The 19,079-nt window shown below is 44.9% G+C and overlaps 1 protein-coding gene across 4 annotated transcripts in view; it reads left to right on the top strand.

The window, feature by feature from the left end:
• Positions 1-19,079, top strand: part of HECTD4 (HECT domain E3 ubiquitin protein ligase 4) — a 67,030-nt gene that overhangs the window by 30,869 nt on the left and 17,082 nt on the right. For all 4 annotated transcript variants that reach the window (XM_069031302.1, XM_069031299.1, XM_069031300.1 and 1 more), the window contains exons 23-58: positions 411-515; positions 1,179-1,342; positions 1,665-1,898; positions 2,032-2,224; positions 2,380-2,484; positions 2,567-2,655; positions 2,965-3,140; positions 3,806-3,941; positions 4,093-4,234; positions 4,327-4,493; positions 5,027-5,173; positions 5,462-5,646; positions 6,059-6,212; positions 6,449-6,729; positions 7,141-7,330; positions 8,167-8,248; positions 8,825-9,027; positions 9,206-9,341; positions 9,963-10,145; positions 10,375-10,545; positions 10,965-11,134; positions 11,454-11,569; positions 12,395-12,498; positions 12,733-12,894; positions 13,030-13,178; positions 13,396-13,475; positions 13,593-13,756; positions 14,227-14,464; positions 14,890-15,026; positions 15,195-15,321; positions 15,932-16,069; positions 16,185-16,321; positions 16,474-16,634; positions 16,812-16,993; positions 18,292-18,497; positions 18,815-18,945. In XM_069031302.1, the coding sequence (XP_068887403.1) occupies positions 411-515; positions 1,179-1,342; positions 1,665-1,898; positions 2,032-2,224; positions 2,380-2,484; positions 2,567-2,655; positions 2,965-3,140; positions 3,806-3,941; positions 4,093-4,234; positions 4,327-4,493; positions 5,027-5,173; positions 5,462-5,646; positions 6,059-6,212; positions 6,449-6,729; positions 7,141-7,330; positions 8,167-8,248; positions 8,825-9,027; positions 9,206-9,341; positions 9,963-10,145; positions 10,375-10,545; positions 10,965-11,134; positions 11,454-11,569; positions 12,395-12,498; positions 12,733-12,894; positions 13,030-13,178; positions 13,396-13,475; positions 13,593-13,756; positions 14,227-14,464; positions 14,890-15,026; positions 15,195-15,321; positions 15,932-16,069; positions 16,185-16,321; positions 16,474-16,634; positions 16,812-16,993; positions 18,292-18,497; positions 18,815-18,945 (5,645 nt within the window). The remainder of the gene's footprint in view (positions 1-410; positions 516-1,178; positions 1,343-1,664; positions 1,899-2,031; positions 2,225-2,379; positions 2,485-2,566; positions 2,656-2,964; positions 3,141-3,805; positions 3,942-4,092; positions 4,235-4,326; positions 4,494-5,026; positions 5,174-5,461; positions 5,647-6,058; positions 6,213-6,448; positions 6,730-7,140; positions 7,331-8,166; positions 8,249-8,824; positions 9,028-9,205; positions 9,342-9,962; positions 10,146-10,374; positions 10,546-10,964; positions 11,135-11,453; positions 11,570-12,394; positions 12,499-12,732; positions 12,895-13,029; positions 13,179-13,395; positions 13,476-13,592; positions 13,757-14,226; positions 14,465-14,889; positions 15,027-15,194; positions 15,322-15,931; positions 16,070-16,184; positions 16,322-16,473; positions 16,635-16,811; positions 16,994-18,291; positions 18,498-18,814; positions 18,946-19,079) is intronic.

Raw genomic sequence — 19,079 nt, 5'->3', positions numbered from 1 at the left:
CTCCTTGATTAATTTGTTGTCATTCTTCTAATTGAAGAACTTGTTTGTCTTCATTCAGGAAGAGAATTGTTAATTATTGCCTGGTTTCTTGCAGCCAAACAGTGAAAATCAAGGCTAAGTAACATACTGATAATTTCTGCTTTTGATTTTACAGCTATCGTGGTTCTTTCTGTTTTACTGTAGTCAGCCAGCAGCAAAATTAAGTTGTCCACTAAAAGACACCTTTACAAAAAGGGAAAGATCTTAAATCAGAGTATCTCATTTGAGATAAAAACAACACCCAGAAACCTGTCATTAAAAGCATTAACCTATAAAATAACCACTTGTGTGAAAAGCCTGTTTGTTTGCCTCAATTATTAAATATATTTTCTTTTCTTTCCCCCCCCCCTTCCTGCCGTGGATATTTGAAGGTGGAAGGAGACACAGTCACGTTCTCCTTCGAAATGCGGAGTGGTCGGGAGCACAACACTCCGGACAAAGCCATGTGGGGCTTTGCCTGCACTGTCCGAGCACAGGTATTCCAGGGGGAGAATTCCAGGGGGAGAGCTTCAGCTTCCACTGTCCCCTGCCTGCCACAAATCCCAGATTGATAGAAATGTGCTTCCAGCTTGGCAGTTTGAAATGGAAACCAGCAGCGACTGGTTTGGGCAGTGAGACAGATCATGTGTTGGCAATGAAAAGAGCCTGAGTTTGAGATGAGGCTTAGGGATTCATGGAGATAATAGCTGGTATCAAACATGTCTTATCTACCTCCTGAAGCCAGTTCAGCATCCCTTGCTGCTTGTAGGTCAGGATTTCTTTGTAACAACCTGAAAATCAGAGATGTCCTGAGGAAATAACGATTCCAGCCCATGAAGAAGAGAGGGGAGGGATGCTGGGATCAAACACAGGGGATCTTGAATCCCACTACAAGTTAGGACTAGGGTGACTGAACCAAAAAGAACTTCACCTGTTCCTTCTTGGTTCAGGAAAATAATGTTTAAATCCCTTATTTCTTGCCTTGAGTTGTTCTTACAACTTGCTATTAATTGTTGAGCAATTCCTGTGTGAAGGTTAAGATTGATTTCGAGCTATACCTTACATATAAAAGATTATATATAAAATCTCCTATCTTGAATATACGGGAAAGGCCTTCCTGGTGGATTACTTGGTTGAACTTCTCCCTGTTCCTTCTGCAGGAATCCTCAGAAGATGTGTCAGGAGGTTTGCCATTCCTGGTTGACCTGGCCCTGGGCCTCTCTGTGCTGGCCTGTTCCATGCTGAGGATCTTGTACAACGGGCCAGAAATTACCAAAGATGAAGAAACCTGTCAAGAGCTCTTAAGATCTAAACTCTTACAAAGGTAAAAATAATCAATTTTGATCTGAGTGGTTTTTTTCTGAGGGGAGGTGACTTGTATAGTTGGGCTCAAGTCTTGTGCTTTACAGCGATGTTTGGATCAGTTTTCCTGTAGTTTGTTCAGCAGTTTGTGTCGCCTAAAACTGAGGGAATGTTCTCCAAAACAGAGGGGTTTTTAGAGTAAAATGAGGGTTGGGTTATGCTTGGTACAAGCCACACTTCATTTATTAATACTTAGTCTTTGTAATGTGTCATTGACTGAAGTGTCTTTCTCAATGAGGGGAGAAATAAAAATCCTTTTAATTGGTTTTTATTTCCTTTTGCAGGTGCCAGTGGCAGGTGGAAGCCAACGGGGTCATATCTCCAGCCCTTACTCCAAGCCCATCTCCATTGCCTCTCACTATAGAGGAGGATAGGGAATTCACATACCCCTCTGATGTGCTCGTGCCTCCTGTTGGACACTACTTTGATCTGCCCAGGATTAGGCTGCCCCCAGGAATCATGATCAAGCTCAGGGAAATTTCTGGACGTGCTCGGCCTCAATTTAGACCCAGTATAAAGTAAGGAGTCCTTGTTTCCCTCTGTTTTTTTAACCTTGTTTGTGAATGCAGCATCTGATGATTTATAAATATGAACTGTCCAAGTTGGTCTCTTACTCCTGATTAATGAGTTTGGCTTTCCCTGGAACCCTAGGGAAGTGATCCAGCCAGAAGTCATGGAGGAGATGGTGGTTTCCTGTGTGATTAAACATCTGAATTTAGTTGATGCTCTCCAATCCCTGATAAATTTCCAGTACCAGGAGGAACATGCTGAAGAATATGATTTACTTTGTAAAATTATGGGAGAGACCTTTAAGAAGCTGAATGCCATGGAGAGACAGCTGCAGGTAAAAAGAAAATGATTTGAAACAACAGAAAGCTTTTTTTGAGAATAAAGGTGTAATTTAGCAGCACAGAAATCCAAAATGTACTCAAGATTTCTTCTTTTAAACTCCCTTCTACACCTTAAGTGCAACAAGTGTGACTTTTGTCTCTTTATCAGAGTGTGGCTGAGCTGGAGCAGAAGTGGCAGAATGAGGTGGATGATGCCATGCACGGGAAGCTGGAGAACAATGTCCCCTTTTTTTATGATTATCACTTCAACGAGGTGAGCACTGGGGCTGCTGTGGGTGCTTGTGCCTCACTCTGCTCCCTCAAACCTGTTCATCCTTCTCCTTTCCTTTGTTTAGAGCAAGATGAAGGAGCTGGAGCTTCTGTGTTCAATGAAAGAAGTTTCTTTTGATGGAAGTGATCTTGAGAATGTGGTCCTGGCATTAAGGTCAGTATTAGTGAACATTTAGGCCTCAAAGGAGAGGCAGCTTCAGGGGAATTTCAGAGAGTTCCAAAAGTATCTGATGAAGTGATTAGAAACTTCTGTGCTAAATATATTAATAGCTACAACTCCTTGTGTTTGCTAGCAAATCACTTGTTTATTTCTTCCATGTTTTCTGCTTTCTCCATTGTTGGCATAGAACAGATTGATGCCAAAAGTCCCCTTTAACTGACCTTTTCCACAGTAGCACTTCCTTTCTGAAAGCATTCACACATCATTGACTTTGCTTCTTTTACTTCCTTTTCATAATCCCAGGGAGAAGTTTTTCCAAGAGGTGAATTCCCTGATCCAGAAGACCTCTCATCCCTTAGCAAAGACAAAAACCTTGGTGAAGAGCTTGATGAACAGAGCAGAGCTGTTGTTGCATGTCACCATTGCAGCACAGTCTGGGATCACCAGAAGCATATCTGGGACCCCTGCAGAAACTCCAGGTACATCTCTCATTACCAGCAGTTCCTAAAGATACCATTTATTTCTTGTTTGTCCCTCTTTTGCTCAAAATTAAACTTTTTTTTCCTAATATAAGTTAATTCTTTTATAATAAAGAAAATCGAGTCTTTGTTTTCTGATTGCCATGATGATGGTAAATTGAGATCTGAGTAATAACAGGTGGAATTTAAACTCTAGTCTCTTGATTTATTGGGGGAAAATACTTAACCAAATCAAAAGAAATCTGATTTGAAAAATACCTGAAACAGGAAAATCCTCAGAGCTGTTTTTGTATTTTGTTTGTAGTGAGATTGAGCTGTAACTTCCACACTCTTGTTTACGTGTTTCATATGAAAACATCAGCAACTTGCAGTTCTCCTTCTAAATCTCCCTTGAGAGATTCTTACCATGTGCTGATTATTATTATTTTAAAGTTGCATTTGGAAGTTTGTGAACTGAAGCCTTCAGCTGCAAATCTTTAACTCCCAACAGGATTGAAAGCAGGAAAATTCTCAGATCTGAGTTGCACGTTCTTGCTTAGATTGGGTTTTCCCTACCCTATGTTTCAGTTTTCCCTGGAATATCCAGCAGTGATTTTAAAGCCAGTTTGTAAATAATTCCCTGCACCAGGAATGACCTTTTTATTTATTATTTTATAATACTTCAGCCTGTAAATCAGCCTCTGAGACCAAGGTGATCTCGCACGCCGTGCGCCAGCCCGTGTTCCTGCGCAGCATGTCCGCCCCATCCGACCTGGAGATGATTGGCAACGAGGACATTGAGTTTGCCCGGGCCAGCCAGAGGTACAGCAGGGTTGAGTCCTTCCCTTTACACCTCTGTGCCTGTGCTGTTCCAATGATCAACTTGATCAAATCTATCCCTGCCAGCACAGCAGGATTTGTGCTGGTTGGATCAGCTTCTGCTGCCAGGTGTAACACTCCTGTTCCCTCGCAGGCGCCGGCATGTCACCAGCCACAGGAGCAGCTCCTTCACCCTGCTCCAGTCCCTGGCCATCGAGGACAGCAGGGACAAACCCACGTACAGTGTCCTGCTGGGGCAGCTCTTTGCTTTCATCGGCACAAACCCCGACCAAGCCGTACGTCGTTATCTTATTTCAGACTCCAACTTGCACAAAACCAGGAGGTGCCTTGTTTGTGTCTAACAAAAATCCCATCCCAAACCTCGCAGGTGTCCAGCAGCAGCTTCCTGCTGGCTGCCCAGACCCGCTGGAGACGTGGGAACACCAGGAAGCAGGCCCTGGTGCACATGAGGGAGCTGCTGACGGCCGCAGTGCGTGTCGGGGGCGTGACCCACCTGGTGGGCCCGGTGACCATGGTGCTCCAGGGAGGCCCAAGGTGGGTGCATTTCTCCAGAATTCGGTGGTTTGGTCTCTGTGGAAGGGAGTAAATTGCTTTGTGTGCTGGAAAGCCAGAAGTGAGTAGCTGTGAGGCAGCAAGTTGGCAGAGCTAAGGTTGCAACAAATACTTTGGCTCTTGTGGGGTAAAAAGGCAGAAACTTCTAAGAAATGCTTTTATTTATCAGTAGATGAACTTTCCTTTCGTACTGGGCTGACGTGTTCCCAGGTATGTATGGAGGGCATCCTTCTCCCTTGATTTAATTCCAAATAAATGTTAATTAGCTATTAGTAGTAGATTTAGCTGATACTGTCATCTGAATGTAATAAATGTTTTGTATTTTGTTTGTAGTGAGATGTCTGAGCTCTAACTCTCTTGTTTACATGTTTCATGTGAAAACATGAGTTACTGCAGCCTTCCTTCTAAGTCTCCCTTGAGTAATTCTTAACATGCACTGATTATTATTTTCTTAAAGCTACCTTTGGAACTTTGTGAATTGAAGCCTTCAATTCCCAATCTTTAACTCCCAACAGGATTGAAGAGCTGACGTGTGGTGGGATGGTGGAGCAGGTCCAGGAGGCTTTTGGAGAGACAATGACGTCAGTGGTGTCCCTGTGTGCCCGGTACCCCATCGCCTGTGCCAACAGCATTGGCCTCTTGTGCACCATTCCCTACACAAGGTGTGGAAGCGCTTGGGGAAGGGAAAGGGGGCATCCACACCTGGCTTTAGTAGGCTTTGCCTTAAGGAGAAGCATTAAGTAGTATAAATACACCCCCTTTCTTCATGATGGGGAGCATCTGAGGACATCCAGTTCAACTCCCTCACAATTTCATCTGGGGAGGGCAAGGGAGAGGCAGAACCATCTTTCTGCCAAGTGAACTAATTACTGAGCTAACAGCAAGTTCTGGATTCCCGTTGTGTCTGTTTGTGATGGAGAAGTTAATTCCACCCTGGATTTTTCCTGCAGGAGTGAGGAGAAGTGTCTGGTGCGTAGTGGCCTGGTCCAGCTCATGGACCGGCTCTGCAGCCTGAGCAGCCAGACAGAGTCCAGCTCAAATGAAAAACAGACCAAGAAACAGAAGGTGGCCACCATGGCTTGGGCTGCCTTCCAGGTGCTGGCCAACCGCTGCGTGGAGTGGGAGAAGGAAGAAGGTAGGAACATGGGAAATATCTCCCAGCTGTGTATGTTAGAACTGCCTGATGAGTGGTGTAAATGTGTTTAAAATAGGGCAGTCATTCACCATGACATGGGACTCTGTGGGTTCCTAAGAAGTGAATACAAAATTCAGTTGATTTTTTTAAATTGTTTTTTAGTTATGGCTTTTTTGCTCCCATGGAAATAATTTCACATTTTGCCACTTGGTTCTGTGTAAACATAATCAGAGAACACAGAGATTCTGAGGGATCATTTGGCATTTCTCTCATGGTAGAATTCACCCATAATGCACATAAACTTACAGACACGTGGCTGTTGGCTAGTGATGGATGTATCAGGGGTTATTTTTGTGGTGTGTACATTGATTTTTGTTGATTACAGCTGTGTATTCTTCCATCCCTTCCAAAGGGGGTTCCACAGATGCTGTTCACTCCGGGCTGGCCAGGCAGGTCTCCAGCCTGCTCACCAACCACCTGGCCAGAGCCACCGAGTGCTGTGGCAACCAGGCTGCAGGGAATGATGCACTTCAGGATGTCCTCAGCCTTCTGAATGACCTCTCAAGGTATGAGGCCTTTGCTCTGGAGTATTTTTTTCCTATGTATCAAAGCCCATGTGGGATCTTTGGTGGATTTTTTCAAACCATTCTAACACTGACCCTTAATCTTTGTGTTTAATCAGTGCTGTCAAGTTATGGAAGAACTGTTGCAGATATTTTTTCAGACACTGAAATTACTTTTAATACATCTTGTAAATAATAAATTAATTTGGTTTTAATTTCAAGATTCTTTTCCCTTTCAGGAGTCACATTGGCAAAGCCATCCTGAGCCAGCCAGCCTGTGTGTCCAAGCTTCTGTCCCTCCTCTTGGATCAGCGTCCTTCTCCAAAGCTGGTCCTTATAATCCTGCAGTTGTGTCGTGCTGCGCTGCCTCTCATGAGTGTTGAGGACTGTGGAAATGTGGAATTGCCTCCCTGGAGTTACTCAGTGCCCTCTCTGAACAGTGAGCAGGATGATCCCAGTGACCCAGCCTCCAAGATTGCCTCCCTGCTGCTGGCAAAGCTGGCGGATTATGTCGTGCCAGGTACCAGCAGCTGTTTGGTGTTGTGCCCAAGGGACTCATGTTTCATGGAATCTTGGAATGGAAGGCAACTTAAAGCCCATCCAGTCCCATCCCCTTCCATGCTTTCCACCTATGCCAGGTTGCTCCAAGCCCCGTCCACTCCCAGGGATGGGGCAGCCACAACTTCTCTGGGTAATCTGTTTGTTCCAGGAGCTTTTGTATTGACAGAAAGCTCAGCTATTGGGAGGTATCTGTCAGTGCTGAAAGTAGGATATTCCTGTGACTTTCCATCTGCTTCCTAATTTCCCTGTCCTCAGACCAAAATGGGTGTCCCAGTGATGTTTCAGACACATCCCAGGTGTGTCAGCATTAGTTCCAAGGGTAAGAAAATTCATGGTTGTGTTTGTTTCCTTTTCTCCTTTCTACTTCAAGGCTGCCAGACAGTCCTTTCTCCAACTGCCTCTGAGCCAGATACTACCTTGGCAAAAGCCAGCCCTAAAAACTCCATAAAAGGTGATAAAGATCCTGGAGAAGAAAGCGAGGCAGTGGATGGTAAACTCTCTATTTTTATCCATAAACGAGAAGATCAATCCTCCCATGAAGTCCTCCAGCCTTTACTAAGGTAATCTCAGCTCACTGGATTGGAATTAGAACCAATTTTACCAATTCACTTTATCTTCTCCTTTTTTCCAGTGCTGCGGCTGCAGAAAAATGCATCCTAGATAGAAGAGTAAATGGGACAGCAAAGTGTCTGCCCAGTGTGTTGTGTTTACTGGCAAAGCAATAAGATAATGCAAAGGAACACAGGAGCATCTTCATCTGTCTGAAAACAATCACATGAAAAATTAGCTCCTTAGATTCTGTGTTTGTGATGGAATCTCACTGATTTTGTTTATGGTGTGACAGGCTGGACAGGACTAACAAATAGAACTGTCAAGGCAAAGTGGCTTTAAAAGCACTGCTTTAATAATGCATAAGTTGGACACTAATTTGCTATTAAACATTCTTTGGTATTCTCAGCACCCACCTGGATGTTGGGATCACTGAGTGTCAAACAGCCAATGCTGTCACCTCCTGCATTTTGTGTTGTTTCATCTTCCCTCACTCCATGGGTTGATTTTGAACCTGTAATCTAAAAATTACACTGAAAGGTACAAGTGAAAGGTGAACTCGGAGCCCTCGGCATTTGTGATCAATAAAAACCATTTCATGAGGCTTCTTCAGGGGGAAAAAGTTAAATTGCATTGCAAATAAATGCATTCAATAGGATTAAATTCCCTCTGTAAATGGGGTATATCCTTAACTGCCTCATATTTCTCTTGCTGTTGAGCATTCAGCTGCAAGGGTGGCTTCAAATCATTTCAAACCACCCCTAATATATGAAACTGGGCTGTGTAGCTCAGCTGTGTTTTCCAGCAGTGAGAACAAAGCTCCTGTGTTTTGTTTCCCCTCCAACAGTAGCTCAGAAGGCCGCCCATTCCGACTGGGAACTGGAGCCAACATGGAGAAGGTGGTGAAGATGGATCGGGACATGACAAAAGTAAGAGGAGGAATAACTAAGGAATTGTTCAACATCCTAAAAATTGGTGGCCCGTCAGAATTCTTGGGTTTTACTGATGTTAAGTCCCCTTTGTTAAATGTTGTTTCATTCATCATTCACCTCTGTAAATACAGATCCCATACAGGGGTAAATGATGAAAAAGAATTTCAGCTGATGCTTCCTGCAACCGTTGTAGGTCAGGTTTAAGCTCCTTTAATATTCTCTTTTCTCAAGTGTTTAATGCACATTGATAATGCAAATTTTAAGCCACACACTTGAACTAAAATTTCATGTCTATTTTCAGGCATGTTCTTGAGTGTTTGCACCAGAAATACTCATTTGTGGCTTTTTGATCAGAGAAACTGAACTGTTAATCTAAGAATGGAATGTTAAAGTCGGTGAATTGATCCCTGATCTCTCTGTAGATAATAAAAAGCAAGAGACAGAACTTGTCCTATGACTAATCCACCCCCAGGAGGAGGTTTTGCTGTGTTCTCAGCACTTTTACATGAGCAGAGAGAGCAGAATGACCCAAGTGGGTCTGACATTTGCCTTCCATGGCCATTTCCTTTGCAGAGTGGCTGCTGTGAAGTCATTACAGAAGAAGCTGCTGCAGCTCTTAGAAAAGCAACCAAGTGGGCACAATCTGGGCTGATAGTGAGTGTGGGGCCACCCATAGAGACTGTCAATCCAGAGACCAGCAGTGGCTTGTCCACTGGGGACAAAAAGAAGACTGCACAAACATCCATTTGCAGGGAGAGGAATTCAGAGCTCGCCAGGTAAATCCCTCAGTCTGCATTCTGCTTTTCTCTCTACCAATATTTGTAGCTCTCCCAAAAAATAATCTGGCTGTTCATAAACTTGCTTTTTTGTGCTGTTACCTTGTTGACAACTGAAGCTTCTTTTCCTGCTGTGGTTTTGAACTGAATGGTCCAATTGCCTGTGTCTCCTGCGCAGGACGGATCCTGTGAGGCCGTTCATCAGCGGGCACGTTGCAAACAGCATGGCAGCAGAGGTGATTGCCCTGCTGCACAGCCTGCTCATGGCCCCAGAGTCCAATGCAGCTCAGATCTGGACAACAACTGCTGAAAAAGTGAGCAAACACAGCCACGAGTGGCACATTCCTCTCTGGGGGTTGAGTAGTTAGAGAATCTAATGATTAGCAAGGCCTGAGCTGCTCCTTTCTGATTTAGTGCACAAACAGTTCACACCAGGGTGGAACTGCACAGACCCAGCCCTTTCTCAGCTGTCAGGGTGGGACAAATACTCAAAATTGACCCATCATTAGATAATTGCTGTCATTCTTTTCAGGCATTAACAAAGTTGTTTGTTAGGGAGTTCCCTTGCCTGTGGCAGGTTATTCTACCTTGGCTGTTCTCGTGGCTGTGGCCTCTGAGGGTACAAAGTGTTGGCTGGAACAAAACACGTTGGGTTTATGTTCCTCTGAAACCCCCAGCACCTAATCTATTCCTTAGGTGAAATCCTCAGCAAAGACTTTTGCCAAGATTGTATTTATCCTAAAAGTTACCAGGGAATGGTCATGGCTTTGATGGTGCTCACACTTCAGAGAACGTGGAATATTCTGAGTTACATAATTCTCTTCAAGAACAAAAACAATTCTTCTGAGACTGTGTGGGCTGGAGGCTTGGGGCACTGGTTTTTGTTGGAACTGTGCTTTGAAGTCGTTCCCTGGTATTTTTGCTTCTGTCTTCAGGTTCTGTCTCGGGCTCTGATGTACATTCCACAGCTTGGGAAATATGCAGAAAGCATTTTGGAGAACGGGAGTAGCAGTGGAAGGAAACTGGCTAAACTTCAAAGGATTGCTCGGCAGGCAGTGGCTGCCCTGTGTGCTCTGGGTGGCTTTAAGGAGACAATTAAAATAGGTTCTGAAGTTCAGGTAATTCAGCACTGTTCATATTTGATATCTTAGATGAGAGCTGCTGCTCTCCTGAGGTTTTCCCTGCCCTGGGATCCTTGGGAGCAAGATGTGCTTGTGGAACAGCAGCGTGTGGAGCTTGTTTGCTGCAACACCCCCGTGTGGTTGTGTGTGCAGTTGGTGTGTGATGTCAAACACGGATTCCTGGTTGTGACACCTTCAATCTCATGCAACCCTTCTTTGGTTGTAGGTTTTAGGCAAAGGAATAGCAGGAAGCATTGGAGTTGTGGCATCTATTAATGAGCAAGAAGGTATAGCTACGGTCAAATTCCCACCCACCACTATAGACACTAGAAAGACCTCCCAGGCATCAGACACTTTAACTATTCCATTATCTAGGCTCTGTGTTCCAAGATCTGAGGTATGGGAGTTTTAAATATCCAATATTCAGTATAATCTCGATTCTTGCTTTATTTCTGTCACAGCATACTGATTGTTAATCTGCAGCATGTAAAAAAAAGGTTTCATCTTTGCTTATAAATGATTTGTAAAGTTTGCCTTGTTGTTTTAAGCATATATTAACAATATATTTAAGTTCTCATTCAAGTAACATGAATATTCACCTTTTGTGCTTAAATATATTCCATTGCATACTGGGTTGGGGGTTTTTTTTGGTTAATTTCTAGCTTGGTTTTGGGGTGGGTTTATTTCTTTTATTGGTGTTTGGTGCTGATTTTGTGATAGTAACATCTAAGAATTAACTCCAGGTAATAAAACACCCTCATTTCTTAGAAACTAACTACTTGAATTTAACTTTTTACCGTGCCCCCCCACCATCAGGCATTGCCTCTTCATAAACTGTCCATTACTGAGAAGGTAGTACAGGCAGTCCAGTCCATGTTGCTCCCTCAGGAGGGAAGTCTCTCTATTCACACCTCACTTCCTGCAACAGGAGATGGCTCAACCCCAGTAATGGCAGTGGTCCGGCTCCTTGCTGAAATAAGAACCAGGTGAGTCCTGGCTTTGTGCACCAACATCCAAAGGAGTTGCATGAGTTCCTGTGCCCTTCCTCTAGGGGTGTTGGCAGCGAAAATTTCTCCTTGCTCCCTTTTAGTGTCTGGGTGTTGTTCATGAGTATCCCTGTAACACACTGAGCAAATACTTCAATAAATCCATCTATGAAGCAGCAAAAAGCTGCCTTTGGGGAGGGTCCAGCTAAAATCAGAGTTAAGACTACTCTTAAAACACCCTTGAATTCACTACTGTAAAGCCAGCTTTGAATTCAGCACACACTTTGTAACACTTTAAATGTATTATTTTTCTGTTCAGAGCATGCCTGGTGATGGCTCAGCTGTTGGAAGACAGCTCATTCTGTGAAGAATTCATTCAACAGTGCCCAGCTGCTGTAGAAGTTCTGAATTTGGTGGCCCAGGAGTGCAGCCCTGGTATGTAGCCAGCACCTTCTTGGCATATTCGGGTCAGAGAGAGAGCAGCTTTTAAAATCATTTCAGTGTTTTGTCCTCCAGCCACTCAGAGTTTAGGAACTGGCACAGGACAGGGTGTCTTGTCACAGCTGCAGAGTTGCTGATGTAAGTGCAGCTAATAATCAGCCTAAATCATTAAACATTAGGCATTAATTTAGCCCAGAACATGATTATTCTGTGTATCAAAGAAGCAAGTCCTGGGACTGGTTCTCCTCTGCACTCTCTACTTCTTTGCTTCCAGCATATCCTACTCTTTATTCTTTGACATTATCGTTTGTATGTTTTCTTTTGATCACTTTTTTTTGCTGGTTTTTGCAATGCTTTCTTATATTCCTGGTCCTTGAGCTCTCCTTGTTTAAGGATCAGCAGTGGGCCCAGCGGAAATCTCAGTTCAGGGGCAAGTTTTAGGAACATGCCAGAGGAAAAGTGGCTGAAGTGAAGGGTAGGAGCCAAGGGACTTTGGTGTAAAAGGGCAAGGATTGATTTTTTTGACAGTAGGCATGAATTTTTTTGCCTTCTTGCCTTTGCTGGGCCATAAACTTGCTCGCTAAAATGAACTTTATATCTTAATTAATACAGCATTATCTTTGCTAACCAAATATAAATGAAACATGAGAAAACACTTTGCATACGTTGTATTTTACCCTTCATTTCATAGTTTAAGTAAGCGAGGCTGATCAGACCTCTTCAAAGTGCAAATACCATATTTATTTCTGTACTAAGATCATGCTGCTGGACTCAAGGAAGCAGCTGGAAGCTGATGCCTGGTTTGGGTTGTTGTTGCAGGGGAGAGGCTCGTGGTTGTGGAGATGCAGTGTGAGAGGTTACGGATGTTGTACCGCGACTGTGCTCGGCCCCCTCCTCCTCCCCTCCAAGCAGACAGGAGACAGGTGAGCACAGGGACACTGCTGAGCCCTCTGCCCTCAGAGAACCCTCTGCTGCTGCCCAAACTGGGAGGATTCTTCTTGAAGTATCTCCTTTAATGTGAATTTCTTGTGAATTTTGCATTGGGATGTGATTTGTTGTAGTTGTCTTAAACGTGCACCTCATAAACTGTGTGGTTGTATTTTAGTGGGTGACTTGAATTGTGATTGGTAGGATAAACTGCTCTGTTGTATCTGCAGCCCAAAGAAATCACGTGGAGCCCATCCAGGGTGTTCCCCCCAGTGAGAGCCTGCATGTTCTCCTCACACCTCACTGCTGTGACCTTCCTGGCTGATCCCAGTGCAGGCGGGGGACTTCCTCGGGGCACCTTTATCTATGCCACCTCCCCAGTCCCAGTGCAGGTGAGACCTCACAGCTCTACAGCACTTTGTCATTTAATATCCAACAGGGCATGAGAAGGAAAAGCAAGAAAATTGCCTCCTCAACCTCTGTTTTGTAAATAATTTTTAAAAATGTGTTATTATTTTTATTTCTAGGCACCGTCGTTCTACTGGGAAATTGAAGTGGTTTCCTATGGAGATACAGATGATGACACTGGGCCAATAGTTTCCTTTGGATTTGCCACAGAGGCTGAAAAACGGGATGGAGCTTGGACAAACCCAGTGGGCACCTGCCTCTTCCACAAGTAGGTTGGAGGTGCACATCAAAAACCATGCTCAGTGCATTTGTCAGCAAACTGGGGAGGAGGCTGTAGTGGGCAATACATACTTTTTAACTGAAATGCTAAAACGATGGACTGGAATATCTCCAAAATAAGGAGAGTTTCAGTATCACAGCTTTGGTGGGCTGTGATCCTGCTCTGTCTTGATGCTCTGTCTCATTCTGTCCTTGTTGCCCCTCAGCAATGGGCGAGCAGTGCATTACAATGGCTCCAGCCTGCTGCAGTGGAAGAGTGTCAGACTGGATGTGACTCTTTCCCCTGGTATGTGAGAGCATGGCTAAAATCCTTATCTGCTCCATCAGAAAATCCTCTAAATGTCAGGGAAATGCTGGATGAGAAAACTGATCAAATCCTTTTTGTGATTGTGTTTTTCTCCAGGTGATGTAGCAGGAATTGGATGGGAAAGAACAGAAGGAACTCCCCCTCCTCCAGGGCAGCCAGCAAAGGGCAGAGTTTATTTTACATATTGTGGGCAGAGACTTGTGCCCTACCTAGAGGATGTGTCTGGTGGAATGTGGCCAGTTGTCCACATTCAGAAAAAGGCAAGTTTGTAACAGAAATTTGTCATTCAGTGTACTTCCAGCAATATTAAAAACATGATATAAAATACTGAGCCTGCTCTGTAGAAAAGCAAATTGATCGTTTTTACCTTTCTTGGGTAGGCTGAGGTATTCATTAGCCCTCCCAGGTGCATGTGTTGTGTCATTATTTTGGTTTTCCCTGCCCATTAGCACAGCAGTGTGCAGCTGGCCTGGCAGGATGCCCTGTGCTGTGCCAGGAGCCCTTCTCTTAGCATTCCTTGCCAGCACTGACATTGCTTCAAAGCCCCCAGCTCAGGCTGCTGCGGCTTGAAGCTGGGAAGCAGGCGAGTTCGAAGCGTGTGTTTGGCAGCTTAAATCTTTCGAGAGTGCCAGCTGGGCATCCTCGTGGCAGGGAGGTGTGATCAGCTGCTGACTGAGGCAGAGTGAGGGCTCAGAGCAGGATCTGAGAGCTTCCCTGCATCCTTTTGCAGAACACCAAGGTGCGGGCCAACTTCGGCTCGCGGCCGTTCGCCTACGCCGAGGGCCAGGCTCACCGCAACGCCGCCGACCTGTGCCTCGACCTGGCCGAGGAGATCAGTGCCAACTTCGAGGCCTTGCCCTTTGCCATGGCCTCTGACAGTGACAATGATGCTGGCACCAGCATTGCCTCCGACCCTGGCACCCACGGGCCCCCCTGCAGGATCGCCGCCGTCGCCACGGCTCAGCAACGTAAAGTGCCTTTAATTCCTTTTAAAGCTTTCCCAGCAGAAATGCCAAGCAAGGAAATAGGATTTAAACCCAGCCTGGCTGCAGTCCTTGGTCCTTAGGTAGTGCCTGCTTAGGTGGGGCAGTAGCACAAAAAGCCATGTTTATCTGATTTTAGACAAGGCAATTAAAACCATCTTCTTTGGTCTTCCTCTGTATGAATACACAAATTATTCGTAATTAATGCAGCTACAATGAGAAATGAGCTCATTGGGGCTTGGGATACAATAGGATGTTACGGTGGATTGGATCACCAATTGGTTATGCTGTGTCAAAAGGAATTGCATTCCCACCCCCTGCCTGGAGAGCATGGAATGCTGTGTAGCTCCAATTTCATGGGATGTCTTTGCATGCATTAGCATCTCATTATTTCTGTCGGTGTCTTGCAGAGTATGACAGTGACACATCCTGCCACTATAAAATGGAGCTGAGCTATGAGAACTTCATCACCTCAGGCCCCGATCCTCACCCCCCTCCTATTGCAGATGATGAAAGTGATGATGATGATGACGATGATATTCCCAGGGTGAGGAATGTGGCAAACTTTGCCTCCTCTAACTTACAGCCTACAACCAGATCTTGTCATTTAGGTTTTGAAATTTGGCCACAAGAGTTGTTCCTGCTTCCGTAACAGAAATACAGCTGCTGGTAACTTACCACTTCTCGGTGTTCTAAAACACTTCTCTCTTTGTAGGAGGATCACTATGCCCTCTTGGTCAAAGCCTGGGAAACCAAAGTTTTCCCTACAATTAGGAGAAGATTCCGTAATGAGGCTGAGAGGAAGTCTGGGCTGGATCAGATTAAAGGAGCTTTGCAGTTAGGTATGGCTGTAGTTATTTCCATGCACGTTGTTTTCTGTGATGGGCAGGAAGTGTGAGAGAACACCTGTGTTTCTTTCATATTTTACCCTATTCAGGGCTGGAAAACTTAAACAAAATTTCACTTGCTGTTTCCCTCCAGTGCTTAGAATTTGGTTTGTGCTCATGCTTTTTCTTTAACACTTTTACTAAGTTGGACTATTTAAATAGGGAAAGTGGTTTCAGAAATAGTGACAGAATTCATTGTGATGTGGACACAGAAGCATTCTGGAATAACAGTTGGGGAAGAAACTATATCCAGGCATTTTCTGTCTGTGACTATCCAGGCAAAACTTACGAGGTTTAAATAATAATGAGATTTGGGAGTCTTGCAGAATTCAGGTCTGGCAGGACAATGTGTTTGTGGGAAAGTCACATTAAGAGCGAGGTAGAAATTCTGAGCCTTCAGCTCAGGAAAAGCTCTGCTTTCTCAGGAAAACTCCCAATTTCCATCTTTCAGCCTGACTGAGAGAGTATTTAAGTAATTAGAAAACTCACCTGCTTGGGATCTTAATGAGAATAAGAAATTTCAAATGGCTGAGGGAAATAACTTGCACTCCCTGCTGTCTTTCAGGAATGGTTGATATAGCAAGGCAAACTGTGGAATTCCTGTACGAGGAAAACGGAGGCATCCCAAGGGATCTCTACCTTCCCACCATCGAGGATATCAAAGATGAAGCAAACAAATTCACCATTGATAAAGTACGGAAAGGTAAGGGCAGCACAAAGGATCCTGAGGGGTAAAGGAAAGCTCAGGCTTTTTGGGATCTACTGCAGAAATTGTCTCCTGAGGAAAACACCTTCAAACTGGTGTCCCTTTCTGCCAGGTCTCACGGTGGTGACTCGCTCTCCTGACAGCAACAACGTCACCAGCAGCGCTGTCGGAACAGCTCTACCCAAGTTTGCCATTCGGGGCATGCTCAAGACATTTGGCCTTCATGGGGTTGTTCTGGATGTGGATTCAGTGAGTAAAGACACATTGGGAGGGCTTTTCATGGGTCAGCATCACACAGCTGGGAGCACAGACTGCTCAGGATGCTGGGTTGGGGCTCTCTTAGAAGGAAAAATGTGGTTGCAATTATCGTGTTATTGACAGTGCTGGGTTTGGTGTTGCAGGTGAATGAACTGGTGCAAGTAGAGACCTACCTGCGGAGTGAGGGAGTCCTGGTGAGGTACTGGTATCCCATTGACATGTTGGAAAGGCCACCTGCGGGATACAGGAGGACTGCAACCAACGGATTGGTCACCCTGGATAACACCAACATCCAAATTCACAGGTGAAAAAAGAAATGTGGTTACAAGGCACTTTATTACCTGAATTTGAATTACCTGGAGAGCATTTCTTGTAGTTCAGTTACCTGCTACAGCTTTAAGCAGTACAAACTTCTGAATTTTCCTGTCATGGTTGGATTTAATGTTAAGGAATTAATTGAATGAATGTTTGTGTTCCCTAGGGAGCTGTTGAGGAGTGAAGCTGCCCTGGCCAAGCTCTACTGTCGCATGGCTCTGCTCAATATCTTTGCTCCCAAATCTCCCCACATGTTCACTCGGCTGTTCCACATTCCTGCCATCCGGGATATCACCCTGGAGCACCTGCAGCTGCTCTCCAACCAGCTTCTTGCACCACCTCTTCCTGGTAAACACTTGGTTTTGTCACGGCTCTTTTTTTGGTACAGTATTTTTCTGGGGACAAAAAAATGAATTTGGTATGTTTTTATTAGCTGCTTAATAATGGTGGTATTTGAAAATGTCTCAATGGACTCCTGACCTCAGTGATAGGTTCCAAACTCAAATTCTTGCTCATGATCTAATTAAAAGTGTTCAGGAGAGGTCAGAGCCCCACTGAAAATCCCACCCAGTGTGTTCCTGTCCCTTTGTCACCAGTGACATTCTGTTTATTGGAGACACTGGGAGCATCCACGTGGGACAACCCCAAGGAACTGAGATCACTTCAAAGTCCCTGGGTAGTAAAGCTAAATGCCAGTTGGGTCTCACAGTTTTCAAAATGGAGCTGTTCTTCATTTCACAACATGGTTTGTCCTTTTCCCACGGGACTCCCAGCTGGGGGTAGAGAATGTTTGTGCTGAATCATGGAACAGAAGCTTTGCCTCATTCAAATGAGCGTTGACAAAGACAGTGATCGTGACAAAGCCCTTCTGCATGCAGAGAAACGTGTGTCACATGGCTGGAGCATAAGGAGGAAGTAGGAAGTGCTAAATATAGGTTATTAATAATAGAAAGTGATTATTTACCCTTGGAAAGAGTCCTTTTCCCTCTTCCAGTTCCTTTGGAACTTGGCTGCCTCTAACAGATGCCACCTTGGAAAAGATCCTCTTGCAGAGTACAGCACTACTTTGCATGGCTTTGAGAATAATTTTGCAAACTTTAATTTAGTTTTTCCTCTTTAAAGTCCTGCTAATACATCCAATTTCCAAACTGGCATTTTGGTGAATTGCCCACTCCTTTATGGTCTGCACTTTGGTTTTCCTTGACTTCTCCTGGGAGCTGCACGATGACAGCCACGAGGTGTCGGGGTTTGAGAGCCACTTGGGGCTGCCCAAAAATGATCTGGTTGCTCTGTGGGGAAAGCCTGAGAACAGATAAAGCTGCTTTTCCCTCTGGTCACTCAATCCTCATTGTACTTCAGCAATGGATTGATGTGTTCCTGCCTTCCCAGGGGAACAGAGCCAGGGTGTTCGCCCTTGCCAGGGCCTGGGCTGAGGCTGGTGAGGGGCACAGCTGGCACTGAGAGGCCATCCCAGCCACAAGGCTGGGCCTGGGTGGATCTTTTCTCCTGCTGACTTTTAGGCAAGGAGTTTTCCACTTGAAAACAGAGGTTGGGAATCTTCCAGGTGTTCTGCACCTTTTGTTTCCCAGGCTACATAAACATCTGGAGTGATCTCCAAATTTGTGCTGTTTTCCTTGTTATTCCAGATGGAACCATCAGCTCAAGCTCCATTCTCCTGGCCCAGTCCCTGCAGCACTGCATCCATTCCCAGACCTGTGCTGCCACAGACCTCTTCTACCAGGGCAATTCCCAGGCCATCAGGGAGTGGCTCACTGTGGCCATTACTCGGACACTGCATCAGGGAGAGGAGAGTCTGTTGGACCTCACCAAACAGATCTGCTCCTTTCTGCAGGTAAAATATTCACTCATGTTTTATGAGAGTGTTGGGTTCCCTTCTCAGGAGCCCTTGCTCTGTGTGTGATTGTAATTTCCATGATGGTTCCTTCACAGGGAGTTGTTTCTCTGGATGGATTCTATTATCCTGATTGCAGTGGGCACACTGAAAACACAAAGCAGTAGCAATGCTCTGGATTGAATTGAAGTGGCCTCCCACTGAGTCATAATTTACAATTAATTAAATACTTTGGCTATAGAGCAGTCTATAAATACAGAAGAGGGAGCAGGTTTGCTGCTGTTTGGGATCTTTCACGATGAATTGTCCTGTTACAGGCGGCACCAGAACAGTTTCCCGCTGAAGAATTCCCAATTTCCGAATCCAAAGTCAACATGGATGTGAATTTTCCTGGGGCTGCCTTTGTGATCGTGTCCTGTAAGGAAAGTCAGTCTGGATTCCGAAAAGAGTGAGTCATGGAGAGGGGCAGAGCTGGGTCTGAGCCTGGCAGCCCCAGGGATGCAGTTACTGATTTTTTGAGAGTTTTGTCTTCTCCGAGACTTCTTCTGAGCAGTGGCTGGGATGTTTTCCAGCCTGTTTGAG

Source organism: Aphelocoma coerulescens, chromosome 15, assembly GCF_041296385.1.
Source record: "Aphelocoma coerulescens isolate FSJ_1873_10779 chromosome 15, UR_Acoe_1.0, whole genome shotgun sequence".
Classification (NCBI taxonomy): Eukaryota; Metazoa; Chordata; class Aves; order Passeriformes; family Corvidae; genus Aphelocoma; species Aphelocoma coerulescens.
Note: the sequence above shows the minus strand (reverse complement) of the source record. Positions and strands in the feature narration are given on the sequence as shown.